This window comes from Silurus meridionalis, chromosome 11, assembly GCF_014805685.1.
Source record: "Silurus meridionalis isolate SWU-2019-XX chromosome 11, ASM1480568v1, whole genome shotgun sequence".
In the NCBI taxonomy this organism is placed as follows: domain Eukaryota; kingdom Metazoa; phylum Chordata; class Actinopteri; order Siluriformes; family Siluridae; genus Silurus; species Silurus meridionalis.
In genome coordinates this window covers 20,956,481-20,977,345 of record NC_060894.1, presented here as the reverse complement: position 1 = coordinate 20,977,345, position 20,865 = coordinate 20,956,481, and the positions used below count along the sequence as shown (strand labels likewise).

Genomic DNA, 20,865 nt, shown 5'->3' with positions numbered 1-20,865 from the left:
GCTTCCACTGACCACACTGCTGTATCTTTCCGAAGAAAACATCTGATTCATGCTTTTTTTTTTTTTCATTAAAAAATTCAGATATTTCTTGTGAATTTGGCAATGTCTTATGGGTGAATTTAGGAAGAGTAAAAACAAGTCTTGGTGATTATAGCGACCCGGATTTTCCAACAATATGCAGAATGATACATTTTTAGAAATGTGTTCAGACAGATCTCAAAGGAAAGTAAAAGATCAAGCTGTCAACATTTCCAGAAATATACAGCAAGCCCAGTCTTCTATGGATTCAGATTTGCATTCCACAGTTCGATGTTTGCCAAATATACTGACGGGTGGAAATGAAAAGAGGGCCAGGTCGGGTTTAAAATAATCTATGGATAAATAATCTTTGCCAATTAAGTTTTTTATTGGTTTAGAAATTGTCAAAATGATTTGACACCTACAGAACTTCCGATTAAACTCATATGATTCAGAAAACACTGATTCTAAACTGTAATTAGCGGTTATATGAGGCAGGATGGAAGTGTGTAAAATGTGCAAAAACATATGTATTCAATATTATGTATTCATTTTCATATAACACTGTGAACAAGTCTCAGAGTATACATGACAGGCAGGTACTACTGGATGGAAACAGACCACTTTCCAACAGGAAACTGTATTTTGAGACGGGTCCAGAACAATTACACATGAAAAATATAAATTGAAAATGAATGATCTAAGCAGAAGTAAACACACTGGGAAAAATACAGAAACAAATTTGACAAAAATTGTGTCACTTTTCTTGTCTGAAGCGTTTTTATGTGCTGCCAGACTGTCTCAGGCTGCTGACAGTATTCCAGAGGAGCATCCTACACTGTATATGCAACCACCTTATCCAGATTAGCGGTTATATTTGCAGCAGTCCTTGAAGCAGGGTGTGAGGCCTTAGCCTGCCTGTCCTCCCAGTATGTCCTCTCTCTTATCTACCTCTCAATACGCAAAGCTTTAAAGAGCTGCTATGAGTTTGTCATTCCTACCATGTCTACCACGTGTTTGTTCATTCAGCATAGTATTGGTGAATCTGGTTTTGGCCTTTTAAATGTACATGGTGTAATAGTGATCTTTTATTGGGGTTTTACTATTAAAAGAAAGCCTGATGCAGGTCCATTTTCAAGATCTTGTGTATTGCAGCAAGTACTTCATCTTCTTCAGGGTTATGAAGGGTTTAATCCAAATCCGTAGGCAACCGAAATATGTACATTTTTTAGCTACATCAGGAAAACCCACATAAACAAAAGCATGTAAGGGTGAACTGTAACCCAATTCAAATCCCACTGCCATCAAGCTGCCACTCCAGGGCCCTTGTGCAAGCATCTTTAAGCCTAAATTGCTCAGATATATCTAAGCATAAGGGTGTCCATCAAACACCATAAATGTAAACGGCTCTATACTTTAAAGAGCTGAGGGTTTTAGGTTGCCTGTCTATCTACTGGAGAAACACTGTCGCAAGTGAACATTTAATGATTTCTCCAGAGCTTTCCAGAGGTCTTTTCAAAGTATACAGTATCCATGTGCTGGCCAGTATAAAGAACTCTCACATGGCTCACAAACCTCACAGTCAGTCCTGTTTTAAATTAAATGAGCTCTTTTTTTCCTTCAGAATTCCTTTCCTATATGCTACTGGATGCCATTTAATCTTTGGCCACTTGATTACTTTAGCACTTGGTTTGTTTCTTTAAGGTTTCTAAGAAATGGGTGGAACCTGGTTTCAGTAGCTATGTGTTGTCTATTGTTCTGAATCATGTGTAACAGCCCTCAGAGGCCTTGTGTATTGATTTGTTCTCACTGACCTACATTTTAGCAAAACCTCCTAGTCATGACCTTCACAAACCATTCTTGCTTTCAAAGTTCTTTGCTTAGTTTTTTCTCTGAGATCTAAAAGCATCTCTAAAAGCTTTTTGTGAAGCATTTAATTCTGAGGTAATTGCAGGGTACGCATTTCTGAAGCAGTATCTGTCCCTTTGATTGTTTTCGTTCACTTGTTTCTGCATAACAGTATTGTAGGCTTGTTGTGATGTGTAACACCATCCATTAGACATCAAATGGACTTTTATGACTAGACAAAAAGGTCTGTAATAAGTGAGTACATGCTTTTAGCTGCGATATCTGGTACATCACAGGCTCGTGTAATTACAGTGTGTGCATTGGGGACCAGTGTAACACGCTAGGTGTTAATTTTAACAATAGGGATTTATCTGTGTGGGCTGCTAATGGAAGCAACTCTGTGACTTGGCAGACAGAATTGTTAGACACACGGCTGTGAGTTTCAGGCGTCGGTGGTGTTTTAGTGAAATGCAAAACTGGTAAAACATCCATTTGGTGCAGTTTGGTGGCGATCCAACCGGCTGTGTGTAACAGAAATATGGCTTTTGAGCTAATCATTTGCAGCTAATCTGCATTACATAAGATGTATTAGGCCTTTGCTTGATTATCAAAGCTTCTTGAAATTCCCCTTTCAGTGATATCACAAATATGTAACTGAACGCAGGCTATGGCAATTAAATCCAGATATTGCTTTTTATGAAATTTCCCCTGAAATGTTCCAGCTAGAGGCTGTAAACTAAACCACATGTAGCATATTATTCATGAATTTTATTATAAAACTTTTTGAAATCAAAGTTTTCTTCCTTTTTATTAAATTTATTATAATGCAAATCCTGACTTTGGATTTAAAATTGAACGAAGTGCTTTCAGGAGTTTATAAAATGACCTATAGAAAAATCAGTAGATCTGTATTACTGTATATTTTAGGCTAAGTTCCGATGGCTAGCTCACTTGGTGTGTACCATATGTTAGTATTTTCAGTAGTTTTTATTTTTCATATTTTTCTCTTTCACAAAATGTTCCAAGTAAACTGTAAAGTCTAAAAAAGAGCCCATTCCTGGCTCCATAAAAGTTTTGTATTTGACTCACAGTAAAGACACTTCTGAGTGGTAAAGTGCTAACTATTTTCATTGAAAGGACAGATACAGTATCACTTTCTAATTGAAATAACGAGACTGTTTAGTAAAGAATAACGTCCAGTCAATAACCTTGAGTAAATTTAGCACCATTCAGTTGTCAGTGAGAGCTTTCTGTAACCTCAAGTACTCTTATCCGTAAGCAATTGTCTCTTGTGTTTAATTTGAAAGAAGAAAAAAATAGTCAGTTCATTTATTATGCCACAAGGACATTAAAAGTGTTTGATGGCATTTTCCCTGTGAGAAAGGACTCATTGTGCTAATTTTAGCTGCAACATTTCATAGACAATAATGAGGTTCACTCTTTTACATACACAAAATGAAAAGTGGAAGTCATTGCACACTGCACAACATTACAGGGTCTGGTGTGTTTTTGCCATGATTAGTTAAAACCTTGAGTACCCTAGATTCGATCTTTATCGTCGGGAAGAGGGTGAAGCCTGCAGGAGTCAAATCTGGCGAGTAGGGTGGGTGCAGAACTAAGATCATGTGGATTGTTCGCCAACGATCATCATGCACAAGTTGCCAAATAGTTTTTCGGGGGTAGAGTTTGTCGAAGGTCTTTCTGTTCTCTTGTCGTCTCCCAGTGATGTTCTCTTGATGCGAAAGCCTCGAACGACTCATTGCAGCATCGCCTTATGTCAAACGTATGTCATGTCAAACGTCTCTGTTTTACACAGAATTGCACCAGTTAATTTTGAAACGTTTTGATACCGCCTCGTAATTCGTTTGATTACACTTATTGAAAATGTTCGATACGTCGTTTTCGATTACATCAGCAGTATGGGATGAAGGTATAGCCCTAAAGAGGATTAAACAAGTTATGAATCGATTTGCTAATCAAAGCAGAGGCGAGAAAATGTATTGAAGTCTGTGAAAACACTTTCCTTTCTGACTTCATGTTTACTGGTCTGTCGCTACTCTCTGGTCTTATGTGTAAAATCATTTTGTGACTCGTTAAGAAACAACAGGATGAGCTGCTCCAGAATCTGCAAGGTTTCTACGGCCCACATTTTCATATGTTTGTCAGCTTTGCTACAGTAAGTGTTCGGTACTTTTTGCCCAGACTAGATTCCACCAGTTGATGAACCACCCGCTAAAAGCGGGGAAGTGTTTGTTTTTCAGCAGTGTAATTGTTGGTGTAACTTTCCAAGATAAAACTTTTAGGTTACTCCTTATTCCGTCACGGTCAGATGATCTGGAAAGTGTCGCTTACATTTAGGCTTGGCTCATAGAGACTGGCTCATGAGTGTGCACATGCAGACTGGATGTCACATTCTTTCTCCACCCAGCAATCGTCTTTTTACGTGGTGTTACAACTCCATTACCTCTGTCTAAAGTGTGTTTTGAGAGCTTTTTGTTGTAGCATAAGGATAAATGTAGTTGGAGCAGAGGGACAGTTGGCTGGCTCTGACACAGGGGTCTTTGTGCATGAGCATCCAGGGAGCACATTCCCCTCTCTCAAGACCAAACCCCCTCTGCTTATGACATCATAGCCCTTAGCCAGGCAAGGAAAGAAATCAGAGAGCCAGAGAGAAGAGAGGCATTGTAGAGGAAAGGGGGGGATCAAGAGGAAACAGCACATGGAGGGTGAGTGAGGTGTGCCTCTGGTTCACAAACACTCTGAAGGAGGAGGAGGAAAAGAGGGAAATAGAAGGAGTAGCCAGGAAAGGGCTTGTGTTGTGGGTCAGAAAGACCAACAGAACTTTTTATGAAGAGCTGCATTTGAGTCATGACTGCTCTGCAGTGTATATATATTAAAAAGGAAGTTTGGTTTTAAAGTTAGGAGTTTATCATTTGCCTGGTGGGAAAGGGACCCTTCAGTTTCTCCACTCATTGACTAGAAGATTAAAAGACGAATTAGAGGAAGATTGAAAGACGAATTGGAGGAAATTCTTCAGGGAAAGGTAAACCATGCCTCAATATCTACATCTTCTGTTTAGTTTTTTAGAATCCTGGTCATTTTGATATGGTCAAGACAAATCTCAATAATATTCTGGTGAATTAAAACCAAGGTGTTAATTTCTAATCTTGGTCAGATGTTATTTCTGTAAGGACAATGAGGATCTCATTGAGGATTTTTCTTTTAGCGGTGTTGTCTGATGCTCTTTTGATTGTCTTCTATGCCCTATAGACCCTCAGAGTGCTGACCAAAGGCTTCTACCATTACCAACATGCTTTCAGCGAGTTTTGTTTGAGCGAGCTATTCAAAGAATCCCCATGCATCGAGGGAGGCTCGACTGTCTAAATCACGTATAATCTGCTAATCATTTCCAAATGCTAGAGTTTCAAGAATATTACGAATAATCACAGAGTGATATCGATTTAAATGCTGCGTCTGGTGGTCTTGTTTACTTTGCAGACACAAACACATAGAAACACATGCTTTTATTAACGGTGCCAGGGCTAGGTATCCTTCATCGCTTGTATTAGGCTGCGGGAGCCTCGAGGACAGCTGAGCTATGTGGGGAATGTCAGAGGCGGCTCAGTGGGTGTCCACATCCCCCCACTGAGAGTGCGACTTATTACAGCCTAATGCTGCCAAAGTAGCATGACCAGGACTGAGACATAGAGAAAATGAAAAAAAGAGAGAAAGAAGGGAGGCATGCAGGGGTCAAAAACTTTACGAGGGGAATTCTGAGTAAGGGAGATTTGCGAAGAAATAGGTGGAGTTTGAGCAGGAAACACATGGCTTGAGAAGAGAGCAGTTAAAATTTTTGCTTATGACATGATGAAAATATGTGTTGGAATGATGATGATTGTGCTGCAGCCTTATTCATGTCATATTTACAAATGCATATGTATATAGTATATCCACTACATTTATGGCATTTGGCAGACGCCCTCATCCAGAGCAACTTGCATTTATCTCATTCATACAACTGAGCAGGTTTGGGGTTAAGGTCCTTGCTAAAAGGGCCCAAGAGTGGCAGCTTGATGTGGCTGGGATTTGAACTCATGACCTTTAGAGCCCAATGTCTTAACAATTAAGCTATTACCTCCCTATAGCTAGGAGTGTAAGCATCTGATTGAAACTAGAAGTCTGAATCAGGGCAGGGATGTGACAACAAAAAAAAAAAAGGATGCAGGAAGTTTTACTTTCAGACAGGCACAAGTAAGGAAGTCCTATGAGGCCGTGCATTATCATTATTATTTTTCTCGTTTTCTGGTAATTTTCACATAAACACCATTTCCTTGCGATCAGCAGTTAATTTTTCTGTGTATTCGACATATGGGCGTGTTCTAGAGGAAGCATCATGGATAATATCCATAACCATTTGTGGTAGCAGACGCGTGGACAATGCTGCCTCTGGAACATGCTCTTAGGCCAAATACATGAAAAAATAAGTATTGATCATAAGGAATAATCCAGATGCAGCATCATAGATAATAACCGTTTATGGCAGCGGGCGCGTTAATGCGCACCAGTGCGGACGCGTGGAGAAAATTAAGTCGTGAGAAAGAAAACAAGAAAGAAACAAAAACATTATAATCCCTCTTAGGACTTCTGTACACAAGTGACTGGTACAAAGACAAATGAGGGCATCTCTACAGCTGATATTCCCACACGTGTGAGTTTCCTTTAATGATTTCCAGTGTGTTTACTGTGATTATTAAACAGATGGATATAGTGTCATTGCATTACATCACTAATAGCCACTGAGGGCAATAACAACCCTGTATAGCAATACAATAAATGTTCCTTCACACTGAAAATGTGTCCACTAACTTTTTCCACAAAAGATCCGAAGGCCATTTTGTATTGTGTTTCTTCATTTGAGCCTTTGATTTATGTTGTGTTGCGTTTGTATGGTTTGGGTTCAGAGATCAAATAATCAAGTTCTCCAGATGTGTGTTGTACCAACGATAACAGTGTCAGAGGTCATTAGAGGAACTGCTAGTTTTGAGTCAGTAGACTAATCTTTTGTGACAGGCTCACATGACAGAATTTTTCCACACTGACTCAGAAGTATACTTAAAATCAGGAGGGTGTATAGAGGAGACGGATCATCTTGTGGTAGCGAACACACCCTGAGGCAGAGACGAGTGGGAGAGGACGAGGACTTTCACTGAAAACAATCTGCAATATAAACGCATTAAAAACATGACCCCTGCTAGCACGTATAGACAACGAGACGAACGTTTCACTAGCATTAGTCTCTCCGTAGAATCAAAACAGAATTGTCTGGTGCAAATTAGTTTCGTGGGTATTAAGGGACCGAGAATATTTTATCTAGAGCGTTGCAGAGGACTTGCACAATGCAAAACATTGTGCAGATGTTAGTTTTACAACAAAGACCTGGGAATAAGTGCTGAAACTGGAATGATCTGGTTTGCTAGACATTTGAGAATGTAGATCCTAATCATATTCACATTCTGAAGAACTGAACATGGTTCATTTAATGATAAAAATACAAACATAACACAATGCTGTCTGCTGATATATTTTATTTATTAAGAGAAAAAAGGTCATGTTGTGTACCTCATGTGATATTCACGTGTCTGGTTGTCGAGAGACAGTCACTAGAACGCTTAAAGGACACGTGGGCATGCGGCGAGTTGACGCGTAACGTATATCCCTTCTTGTTATCTGCATGAGGTCTTATTTACACGCCATGTTATTTACAGACCCGAAGTCTTTTCCAAACATTAACCGTTAACCAAAAGGAAACAACTAAAACTGCTCATGCATGCAGACCAACGAGTAAAACATAATTGCTGAGCAATCAAATTTTCGTTGTCAGCGTGCACTCGTACGGAACGTCGGTAAAATTTGACATTGTAAACTTCTTTGGAATTTTACTGCTCCATCCTCTTTGCATGAGGATCGCAAGGATTTTATGTGACGGTCTATGAAAAGTCACAAAGATATCTAAATCCCTCGGAGCTAAGCGTGATTCCTTGCACAGTGAATGTCAGGCGTTTGAATGAAGGCGCTTGAAGTTGCCAGATAGCTCTGGGCCATAGCACAATAAGCCTAATATATCTCTTTGTAATCAGATATCGACTCAGAAAATGTTTGTGATGCTCCTTTGAAAGCAAGCTTTACATATACTTTTTCCGACCTATATATAGAAAGAACGTTAACGCTTTACCATGTTTTCCAGGTTTCCTTATAATATAGTACAATCATTTTTTTTATTTTTTATCAGCTACATTTTTTGGTTAATCTGGGATTACGTCTGTCTACTATATACAGTATAATGCTTATATTAATTATTCTGACCTCAAAAGCAGTCTGGCTTATCGGGTTACCAGCCATTTCAAATCATAATGAGCTCACTCTATGGTATTTCCCCTGTGGACTGATGGGCTTTAGGAGCCTTGTGACACCCTTCTAGACCTCACACATCAGAGACTCAATTTCACTTAGCTTCTCAGAGTGTGTCAAAACCCCTAGTAGGTTATCCCTCTATTAGTCCCCTGTAAACAAAGAAGAATCCGCTGACCTAAAATCAATGCGCCCTTTTCAGTGAATTATTCACTGTTTGGACATTAAACAGCACCATCTGGGGCAGACAGGGAATTGAGCCCAACAGAATGGCCTTTAAAGGTTCCTATGAATATTACTTCTCTACTCAAGATAATTAAATTATAGAAATGTTCATCTGGTACCAATTGCTGCATAATATGCTGCAAATACCTTGCAACTAGGGGTGTAACGGTCCAATTATTCATACGTACTGAACGCAATCCTTTTTACCTTTTACGTAATCAAATCTAATTTTATGTCACATACACATTCATACAGAGTATGATGTAGCGAAATGCTTATTATGACTGTCCAACATGTAAATAGAAATAGAATATATAAAAAAAATAACAATAATTTAAAGTATAAAAATATAAAATGCGTACCACAGTTCAAATTTTAGTTCCCTCACGAAAGTGGTGGACTCCAAAGTTTGTATTAGTCTCCGCCCCGAACTTTGAGCGCCATGTTACTGTAGCTACTCACGATTTTGATTTGCACATGCTTAAAATCGCTGCCACGTCCTCGCCAACGTTTACGGTCGTCTAGCAATATGGATTCTTTCGACAATTCCGCATATCAAGGGACTGAATCAATGAAGGATGGTAGGAATACAGACGTTTGTTAAAGTATGCTAAGATAAGTAGAACAGTTAAGTAGATCATATTTTTAGAAAATAAAGCATTAATGTAAAACATACACATTTATATACACATCTGTATGGTCTAACAAAATGGGGTCTATTAAATAAAACGTTTTTTTTTTATTTAATTTGATTTAATCAATTTAATTTAATTGATTACTTATTTTAATCAATATAATTAAAAAAGTGTTTTATTATATAATCATATTATTTTGTTTATTATTTTGATTTATTCTATTTTAAAAATATTTGTATTTATTTTTTATATAAACCAAGCAGGCATTTTATTTAAAATAGTTTTAAAACTGTTGCTGTTTAAAAATGTTCATAATAATAAAATCTGTTGAATGAATTTTATGTTAATTAATTAATTAATTTTAATAAAGTTTTATTATCAAACTATTATAACTATTAATAAGTAGAATTGAGTATAATGTTATTCCATAAGAATAGGTTTATTGTATACTTCACTCTGTGAGGGATCCTATAATTCGATTGTCACTGTGGATTCGTCATGAATTATTTCTAGCTAGCATCAGATGTCCTGGGTCAGAGTTCAACAAGCCCATTCAAACTCATTATCCTTCACATCTTATCATGTTGTATTCCTCCATTATGCATGATGGTCTGATGCAATGCTTCCTGTCAGTTACGTGCAGTGCACAGATTACATAAACATACGAATAATACGTGAGCTTACGTTTATGTTTCGCAAATGGTGGCTCCATTACTAGTGTGAGAAGTCAAAACAAATTAGTTCACTTCAGGTTTCTGTTTTGTTGTTTTTTTCCCAGAAATCCTGCCAGCTCATAGAGGATGACACTGAACTAAAAAGCAGAAGGACCTCAGAGAAGAGCCTGAAAAGCGTCAGTTTCTTAGATCCGGTCACTGTTATAAGTGGAGATAAGATTGACATGGAGGTTGAGGTACAAAGCCAAAGCCAGCTCAACCATGCAACAAATGGTCAGAATGGTGTGAAGCACAAAGGAGAAGTGCTGGATGAGGGTGAAGTCGCCCAGGAAATACGCTATCTCGATGAGGTCCTTGAGGCCAACTGTTGTGACACCGGAGCTGAGATGACTTCAAATGGAACTTATTCCCCGGTGCTCCAAGCAGTATATGTTGATGGAAATGGGCCATCTGTTCAGGTTTCTGATGCACCATCCTCAATAAGCAGTGATGTAAGCATAGAAGGAAAACAACAGACCATCTTTGTTGAAGGCAATGTGAACAGTTTCAAACCAAATGGCCACCCAGAACGATGAGTGATGATTACAATACGTCACCTGACAATGAAACGATCAAGAAAGAGGCCCGATTTGAGCTCCGTCCCTTCTTTGAAGAGAAAAAGCCAGCAAAGCTTTTCGATACACCAACAGAGAAAGAAATAAGGGTGAAAAAGGTCAGGCCTTCAGAGGAGGTCGCAGAGTTGGAGAGAGAGCGCTTAGAGCTCATTCGTGATCAGGCGGTAAAGAAAAATCCAGGAATTGCAGCGAAATGGTGGAACCCACCACAGGAAAAGACACTAGAGGAGGAACTGGAACCAGAAAAATTAGAGTCACTAAAACGATATGAAGAGAGAAAGCAGAAGAGACCCGAAACAAGCAGGGTACCGCAAGCACCCCCTAAACAAACGGTCTCCTTCGTCCAGTCGGAAATAGTAAATAAGGACGACATTGTTGTTCAGGGAATTGATTTCTCTGTAGCCCGCCAACAGTTCCTTCAGACGGAGCACAGTAAGCACAAACAGCAACAGCCAGCCACAAAAAGAAATGTGTCTCCTCAGATATACTCTGCCAGACCATTCTTCAGGTCCTCTGATATTGATCGGTCAGGCAGCTCTATTACAGTCACCAGCCCAGGCAGAGTCACCCTGGACAGTGGTGGCGAAATGAACAATGTCAAAATCGAAAAGGTGTTTTACAGTTCTGGAGATTCTCCCATCCAAAGCCCATCGTCTGACAACGAAGTAAAAAGTGATGAGTTTACCTGTGCCAAAGCAGTGATGACCATCCTCAAGGATGAAGACTCAGAATTGCACCAGCGATCAATCAACAGTTCCTATCATCCTGAGGAGTTAGACTCTGGATTGGATGACTTATCTCTTAGATCACAAGATACTACAGTACTCGAGACCTTGTCCAATGATTTCAGCATGGATAACATAAGCGACAGCGGTGCCTCCAATGAAATCATCAGTGCCTTCATGGAGAACTCGCTCGGCGACTATTCTTTTCCCTCTACTCCACAGGCCACAACACCAATTAATGGAAAGTTGGAAAGCAGCACCAAATCACCATGTTTCCCCTACCAAACAGACAGCTACACGGAAGAGGATCTTGAATATCACGCCGGCATATTGGTGCAAAATGCCATCCAGCAAGCTATTGCACACCAAACAAATCAATGGGAACCACTCCAGGCAATGCAGCAGTCCTCTCCAATCCCAGTGCAACAGGAAGAGGCTTCAGTACCTTCCCCAGCAACACCTGAAAAGAAATCTCCTTATATACCACCTGATCCAGAGCCATTCCCAGTGGAAGAAAAGAAAACCATCACTCCAAATATTACTGTACATGTGCCTACAACTCCTGTTATAACCACAAATGCTTACAGGTCCCCAAGTCCGTCCTCCCCACCAAACGAGAAATCAGAGTTCAGCTATTTCAGTAAGTACTCAGAAGCAGCAGAGCTTCGAAGCACAGCATCTGTGACTCCTGCACAAGGCCCAGAGATCACCTCAGGGCCTTTCAAACTGCGCTCACGCAAGCAGAGGACACTGTCCATGATCGAAGAAGAGATCCGAGCTGCCCAGGAACGTGAGGAAGAGCTTCGCAAGGAACGGCAAGCCCAAACTGTTCGTCCCAGCATCAATCCCATTCACAAGCGAAAGACCAACAGCCTTCCAGCCAAACTGGTCCTTGGTGGGAAGACAGCTCCTGGTAAGCCAGTTCTATATTCCGTTTATAACGAATAATAAGATATTTGAGATGCCTGCTCAAAATGAACCCACCCAAAGGAGGAATATTAAAAGTAATTGGTCTTAAATGCCCCAGAATAATATCATTACCATGAACAGCAGTACAAGTCACAGAATCGTTATACCTAAAGGATCATACCACCACCTGTGCTGCTTTTGGATCCCACAGAAGGTTGTACCAAAACCCTGACCTAATTGGCATCATAACCTACTTTTGACATTCCACCTTTAATTCAGATTCAAAGGAATGGGCTGATTTTATGAAACTTAAATATGCTTTGTGAATTGTTTTTGAATAAACAGTTTGTACAATTGAGTCACGCGGTAAGGCGTGACATGGCGTGCTTCTATTTAAATTGCAGTCAATTACTGCCCTCTGGTGGTGAGTTGCACAATATGATTATGGTTTTACTTGAATTCAAGGCTCACAGTGGAGCAAACAGTGGCTCTATACATTTTACTATTATCAAAGAACCTTTAGTCAGTCCATATTTATATTATACCTTTTTTTTTTTTATATATATATATGCTCAAATGCAAGACTGTAAAATAACACCATTTCTGGATCATTGCTAACGGCAGTAATCGAAAAACCTTTAAAGACTTTCAAAGGATTTCGTCACTGAAGACTTGTTTTCAATTCCTAAAAAATACTGCCGTTTTGTAATGTTTTGCTTAAGATTTTGCTTAGAATATTAGCAAGTCATGGTCTTTAGGCCAACAAAGTTCTTCTATTACACCAGCTTTCATATTTTCTCTCCTGTGTGTTAGCTGATGCTGGAACATTTGATGTTTTTGTTGAAAGAAACCAGTAAAGTTAAGAGATACTGTTATTGAGGTATAAATTCACCCAACAGAATATTAGCGCTAAGGAAGTGTTACAATATGAGCGATCTTGTGGATTTTGTAGTCTGAGTTCTGCACCTCAAATTATATTTAATTATATCATCATCATTTGCTCTGTTCCTCATTAAATTATCATCTGCTCTCAGTCTTGAAATACAAGGCTAACTGGCCTAGGACTGGATAATTCCTTACTGTTATGGGTGTATTTTTTATTGTAGCAACAACAAACATGTTTAGTATATAAAAAAGTGCTTTAGCAAATTTTAGCGAGAGTAGCCAGCTGGTTCTGTAAGGCATGGGATATCCTGATACTAACTGTTGGATCCATTTGCTCCATCCATTACTGACCTACTCATTAACTTCTTTCACTTAACATCATCTTGCTTTTCTACCCTCATTTACATGCTTTTCTACTTCCGTTGGCTCAGGTAAAATTGAAAAGATCCGTGTTGCCCCGCCGGTATCTCCAGCTTCTTCAGATGGTGCACTCCCATCCCCTCTTTCCGATCTGGGGAGCGATGACTCAGGTGGAAACCAGCGGCCTAAAAACTTCATGCAGACCCTAATGGAAGATTATGAGACACACAAAGTCAGGCGTCGGGAGAAGGCTGAGGACAACACTGTGAGTTTCATGATAAATAGAGAAGCAGGGTTTTTTGCATTATAGTAGTTAAGTATCATCTACAGCAGGGGTTCTTCTGCTGGGGAACCCAAATCACCTCACACACCGCATATAGCTTGATGCTTAAAAATAAGAGGAATTATTATAACTGAGGTAATAAGCAGATCTCCACAACTGGACATGGATCAGGTCTAGTGAAGGGCACTCCAAACCTTTTCTACACCAGTTTTATTTTATATATATTCTCATGAAGATGCGGGGGGATGGAGGGTGTTATTTAGAGGTCGACAGATTCATTGATTTTGTAGTTTTATTGACACTGATCTTCGATTACTGGAACTATCGGCTATCAGCAATGATCCATACCGATAGTTTTTCCGGGTTGCTGGATCAACTGAGAAAGTCAGCTGTTATTACAAGGGCGGCCTGAAGAGGCGAATCACTGATGCCACATGCTGTTTGTTTTGAAATGCGAGACGGAGAGCGGTATATTATATTCATTAATTCTAATTTATTTACTATATAATTTATTAATAAAATCAATATATTCATATCTATTGCATTTAGCACATTTTCATGATTCAGTACTGTTTGGGAGATGGTAGCTCAGTATTTAAGGCTTTGGGTTACTGATTGGTAGGTCGAGGTTCAAGACCCAATTATCGCCAATCTGCCACTCTTGGGCCCGTGAGCAGGGCCCTTAACCCTGGGTCCTTCAGGGGCACTGTATCATGACCAACCCCAGCTTTTTGAATCGGTCTCGGTAAAATCAGTCGACCTCTAATATTTAAATATCAGATCGCAACATATGTACATTTGTACAGTCATTGTTAAAGGGCAAAATGCTAAATAAATAATACAGTGCCATATCTATAGACATCTTCTTCAGAATGTACTTGAGATCCTTCCACAGGAAAGTACTGAGTCAGGACCTGGTGGCTGGTGACCTCTTCCCTAAAACATCGAAATGATTTAACTGTCTCACAGGGCTATTTATTTAAGATACATTTTCTCCGCTTATGTAATGATATTAGCATTTCAATTGAAACGAGCAGTTTAATATGGTTTGGTTAGCTCACCAACAGTACTGTAGTTGTAGCACTGTTATGTTCAACTTTAAATGGAATTCTCCGAATGATTCTGCCCCCAATACCTCATCTGAGAGTGTTGCAATTCTGTGGCTTTTCAATGGCAATTCCTCTTTAGGTCATATGTAAACTGAAAACTTTTTAGACAGGGAAAGGCAAGGGACTTTCCAGGTCACCACCAAAAAGAGAAAGAATTACAACAGGCTGAGGCACATGAGAAGTCCTATTAATAAGTATCTTTTCAGTTTTAAGAATTCTTTTACTTTTTCTTTCAATTAATTATTTGAACAGCCTAACTTGTGTCTGAGGCGGATTTTTCTCAATAAAATATTGTGAATCTAAAAAAACAATTTTTTAAAATCTCATCTTTTTCAAATATAGAATTAAAATACACATATACAAATTATTTGTGTGTGTGTGTTAAAAAAAAATTCTACCCAATATTACAACCACAATTCAAAAATATTGGGACGCTGTGTATACTGTCAACAAACACGGAATGCAATGTCATCTTAATTTAGGTCATTTAAAATGTAATGGCTGCAACATGTCTTAAAAAGGCTGAGATGAGGGCTTGTTATTAGAACTCAGATCAAAAGCATGGTGGGGGGTGAATATGGACTGGGCAGCTTGCACATCTGGAAAGGCACCATCAATTGCTGAAAGGTTTATACAGGTTTTAAAGCAATATATGTTTTTATCCAGATGACTTTTTTCAGGAGAGGCCTTGCATATTTTAGCAAAACAATGCTGCGTACTGCATCTATTACAACAGCAGCTATTTCACCAATGAAAACATTTGTTGCATCATAAAACAAAAAATTCAACAAAGAAGACCCAGGACTGTTAAGCAGGTAGAATCCTGTATCAGACATGAATAGGACAACATTCCTCTCCCAAAACGTCAGCAACTGGTTTCTCTAGTTGCCAGGCATACCGTATACAGACTTTTTTTTTAAAAATAAGTGGTGATGCTCTACAGAGTTTTTTTTTTTTTCTTTTCAGACTTGCAGCAATCAAATAAAAAGTTACCGTATTTTTTTCTAAAAATTATAAATTTCCTCAGTATTTTATGTAATGTTGCAAATCAAATATAGGTTTATGACATTTGCAAACCATTGCATTCTTGGTTTATAAATCTTTTACACATTGTCCCTACTTTTTTTTATTGGAGTTGTATAAATATATTTGGAAAATAAAGAACACTGTACTTGTTTGTGAAAAATGTACTTTTCTAAAGCTGCTCTCTTCTGCAAGTGTTTATCATTGACTAACACTTCCTCTTTCCTTCTTGTCAGTATGTGCGTCTATTGCTCGCTAAAGATGTTACATCTGAGGTACTGGTACTTTGCTTGCCTGAAAACTTGACCTGTCCATTTCATCACATCCTTGCATGCCTTTTCTTTGCCTTTTGCAAATGGTGTAACGTTTCATTGGTGTCAAACTGTTTGACATACGAGAAGTTAACGTCAGTAATGATTCATGTTGTGTGCAGTATTATTTATTATGTACGGTGACTTACATATGTATTTGCTCCACCTTTTCACATTTTGTAGTGTTACAACCTGAATCTGAAATGAGTTTTGTTTGGATTTTACCATTCGATTTGCACAATAAGTAATACGTCTGCATATGTATAGCTGCAAATAATGAATGTTTTTATGAAAAATGTGGGGGTTTTCTAACTCGTCACATGTACATTACACCACACTGAAATTCTTTCTTAGCATATCAGCCATGATACATTGCCCCGGAACACATATAGCAAAGGGCCTCGCTCAAGGGCCCAACAGTGTCTGCTTGACTAACGATACTGGAACTTAAACCCCAGACCTTCTGATCAGTAACCCAGAGCTTTAACCACTCAGCCACCACTTCCCTTATAGTAACCACTCGAGTATAGTTTTGGCAGTAATCATTAGACTCACTGTCCTGTTGGAAATTCACTTGCAGACTGGAACAGGTTTTCTTTTCAGAAATGTTTGGATTTTCCTTAAATCAATTTGTCTTCTCTAGTCCTTGGTGATGAAAATCATCCCCACAGATATAATCCTACCATCACCATGCTTCATGCTGGGAATGGTGTTTAGCATTTGTAGCAAATCCAAATCCATTTTGGTCTCATGAGACCAGAGAACCTTTTCCTACAACTCTCCAAACAGAAAAGGCATTTTCAGATCCATGTATAAGACCTGCATTATGAATGTCATTTAAAGAGCTTCTTACAGACTGAGGTATAATTTAGAGTTGAAATTTTTCCAGACCTTTTTCTGAGGCTTGGTCTTTATGATGCTGTTTATTCAAGTACATTTTCTAGCAAACTTTAGGGCCTTTTGGAAAAAGGTGTATTTATATTGAGACCATGTATTTATGTGAGTTCTGATGGTAACTGGTTTCATCAGAAGTCATTTACAACTGTAACGTTATGGGTTTTCATGACATTCAATTCCAGGTTTTACATTTAAGGCATTTGGCAGATGCTCTTTTCTAGAGTGACTTACATTTATCTCATTCATACAACTGAGCAGTTATGGGGTTAAAAGCCTTGCTCAGGGGCGCAGCAGTGGCAGATCGGTGTGGCTGGGATTTGATCTCACAACCTCATGAGTCACAAGTCAAATGCCTTAACCATTAAGCTAACACCTTCCCCAGGTTGTAAAACTACAAAATGTGGAAAAGGTTTGACAGGGACAGATATATATGCAAAGCACTTTACTTTACTGTTGACCATATATTGAACAATTCCATAATTTTTTTAAATGTCACTCAAATTGTTTGCACCTTTTTGTCCACCTTGTTAACACAAAGTGAAACCTCATCTGTTTCCTGTTTGACCCAAACCTCTTTTCCATTAACCCTATCCATCATTCTCACTTCCCTCATATCGTTGACATAGAACAAAGATTGTCCAGCCTTGTTTATCATTTTACCATTCTTCAGTATGTAACATTTTCAGGTTCAACACAGCGGAGAAAACTTTTGATTTGCTTCTGTTTTTTTAAATAGTATATTGGATTGGACGTTATTCATTGGAAAAAATATATACATAACCCTTGATTGTAAAATCCAGTGAAAGTTCGAGATGTTCCACTTGGTGTTCTGGTACAGCATGTCTGTGTAGCTGTTCCCCTGCATTGTTTGTAATCAGCCTGGACAACTTGTGTTCACACTTACTCAAGTCTGTATTGTGTGCTGTGGAGTGTATTGTGTGATGCCAAGTGTATTTACAGCCTAAAAACATTTTTTTATGGAAAATGAGGCTCAGAGAGACGTAGTGCTCAGTATGTAAATGTAGGTCAATGATGCAAAGTGCATGTTTGACTGGACATAATACTACATTTTATATAATTCAGCCTGTTTTACACATTGCTTTTATAACCTGTAAACCAAAAGGAGGAAAAAAAACATCGATTTTTAACAAATATATTTTAGTGAACTGGTACACAGTGACCTGGCAAACACTCTTATACATAGCGTTTTATATTTATGTAATTCATACTACTGAGCAGCTATGGGGTTAAGGGCCTTGCTCAGGGGCCCAAATGTAGCATCTTGGTATGTCTAAAAATTTGAATGCACGACCTTCTGATCCAAAGTTCAATGCCTTAAAGACTACCACCTGTTGGAGGGTAAAAAAGTGATCAAAAACATATGATTTCTATGTCCATATAGCAAAAAAAACTGCAGAATTTAATAACCACAGGCCTAAAATTAATTATTTTCCAAACGCAGCATTTTTACCAAAGTGTTTTATACTTCTTAAAGCAGAAATGTAAAATATTTTATTTTAGATCGACCGTGTCATGTTGAACATATTAAACGAGTTAGTTCCAGGTATAGTTTGTGCTAAAGCATTTATAAAGTCTCATTAGCCTGTATTTTTTCTTTTTGTAAAGTTAATAAGGAAGAAATAAAAGATTGAATGAAGTTCGGGAGAAACCACAGACTTCTGCCTTGAAGACTGTACTATGGCAGAAAACCTACTGAATGTTAACAATTGGACTCCTTGCATAAATGTGTTTTAATAGAGAGCTTTTCAAAATCAAGGATTACATCCACCTTTGATGACAGACGCTTTTTGTAATTTTATTTTTGTGAATTTAGCAAAAATGTACATTTTGTGAATCATTTATATTCACCCATACACGCTAACACCCTCTTGCTCTGTGTGTCGTGTGTGGGGCAGGTTTTAGAGGCTACCCGAGTTACCCGCAGGAAAAGTAACATGGCACTACGATGGGAAGCGGGAATCTACGCCAACCAGGAAGACGCTGAGGAGGGAGAGGAGGAAGAATGAAGTCAGCTCGCTATTTAAAAAAAGAAAAAATAACAAAACCAAAAGCGTGTTGGAGAACCCCAACCAAGTATTTATGCTCAGAGAATATGTATATTGCAGGATCGAATAATCGTTGGATTTCCAAATGATCACCACAGAAGGTCATTCAGTCATGTAGTGGGATCTGTGGAAAGGTTCTCATAAAAAACTCAATACGATACAATTTGGTATTCAGATATATTATTGTGCTTTCTGTCTCTCCTTAGTTTCCAGCATTTAAAAAAAAATGTAGTTGATGTGTGCAGTATTTTGGGACGTGTGTGAACAAAATGCTTATTTTCATTTTTTGGATTTCCATTATTCCATTATTTTAATGGCTGGGAAAATGTAAATTAGCTTCGAGTCGACGATGCCAACGTGTGGGTTTTCCAAATGGCTTAAGAAAGATTATATACAGTATGAAGATTTGTGGGGTGATGTGAAGTATTTCTATACAATGAACAAAACATTTTGTATTAAAATAGGAGCAGCTGTTGTGGGTAATTATAACGAAGATTGCTCCTATGATAAGCAAGAATTTCAGGTAGAGTGGGTTGCCAGGGTTCCGCTTCTCGTAATCAACAAGGATTGGTTATGAGAACACAGAGAATGCAGTTTGTGTTATTTATACTCCAGAAGATTAGAACAACATGCATATTTTATAGCACAATATGTCCAATTAGATGTATAAACAATTTGTTCCTGGACTTTATAAACAATATTGGCATCCACTGAAAATGAAAGACTACATGGGCAATATTTTCGAGACAGAAAATTAAAGTAGGTCACAAATGTTTGGCTTGAAGACTTGTAGTGCAACAACAGCCGCATTGTAAAGTTTTGTAATCCACATTAGTATTCTGAAAGTCAGCTATTGCATTAATACAGCACAATAATTAATACAGCAATTCAGTTAAAAAGACGACTTCGCCGTCAGCACAAAATAAGAAACAGATAAAGGATTAAGAGCTGGGCTGCTCATATCCCATGTAAAACAACAACTGAAACCACAGACTGACAAAACTGAACTGCGTATACAGTTTCAGTTTTTATCTAATTCCTATTTAAACAATTTCCTTTTGTATTGTGTGGCTGGAGACAACAATATTATACTGTGTGTATGTTATGTGTGATAAAATGTAAGATATATAGAAGTACAGCTAGGGTTGCCAGATTGAGAATAATATAGCGGTAGAAAAACACGCTTCCCCAAATATTCATTCTTTTTTTTTTTCTACAGTAGGATATTATTGAAGAAATCCTCAATCTGGCAACTCTGAATAAATACAATGTGCAGTGCACCATATACAAGAGTGATGTCAGATTTTGGCTTGTGTAAATGAACGATGTCAGGCTGTGATACGGAAAAAGCAATACAGGTGTTTAGAAGCACTATCAGTGAAAAGTCCTTACAATTAATCACTTTAATCTTTCTCTCTGGAGGTTTCTAGGAAGTAAACACTTTATTAGTGAGCTGAACTGTTTCTCTTTTATACGTCGCCTTATTTCAGCAGATTTTGATTAGAATGTTTAGATGCTATGCAGTGAAACGATAAAAATGTTCTATGAATTCTTTGTAGATAATTGTATACCTACGAAACAGAGAGAACGATGGTTCTTCATGGAAAAACACCAGCAGTTTGAAGCATAGAATGAAAAGCAAAATTCACCGCCAATAAAGGAGAAATCGTCGTGAAATCATAAAGCACCCTCCTGCTTGTGAGATACTCTTCTGGACATTCATTTTGGGGACTTGTTCCAGCTACAAAGGAATAAAGCTACGGATTTTATGCCTGAATAGTACATATATATTATATATATTATAAGAACACTCGTTCACCAGAAAAGCTTCTTCTTTTTCTTCTACATGCATATACTATAATACATGAAAATGCA

General features: G+C 38.3%; 1 protein-coding gene across 1 annotated transcript in view; it reads left to right on the top strand.

Annotated features, from left to right (window-relative positions):
* LOC124393906 (A-kinase anchor protein 2) overlaps positions 1-20,369 on the top strand; it is an 81,832-nt gene extending 61,463 nt beyond the window's left edge. Inside the window, 5 exon segments of the mRNA XM_046861959.1 lie at positions 9,913-10,369; positions 10,372-12,060; positions 13,373-13,566; positions 15,953-15,991; positions 18,841-20,369. Of these exon segments, the coding sequence (XP_046717915.1) occupies positions 9,913-10,369; positions 10,372-12,060; positions 13,373-13,566; positions 15,953-15,991; positions 18,841-18,951 (2,490 nt within the window). The 3' untranslated portion in view covers positions 18,952-20,369.
* Positions 20,370-20,865: the final 496 nt, after the last annotated feature.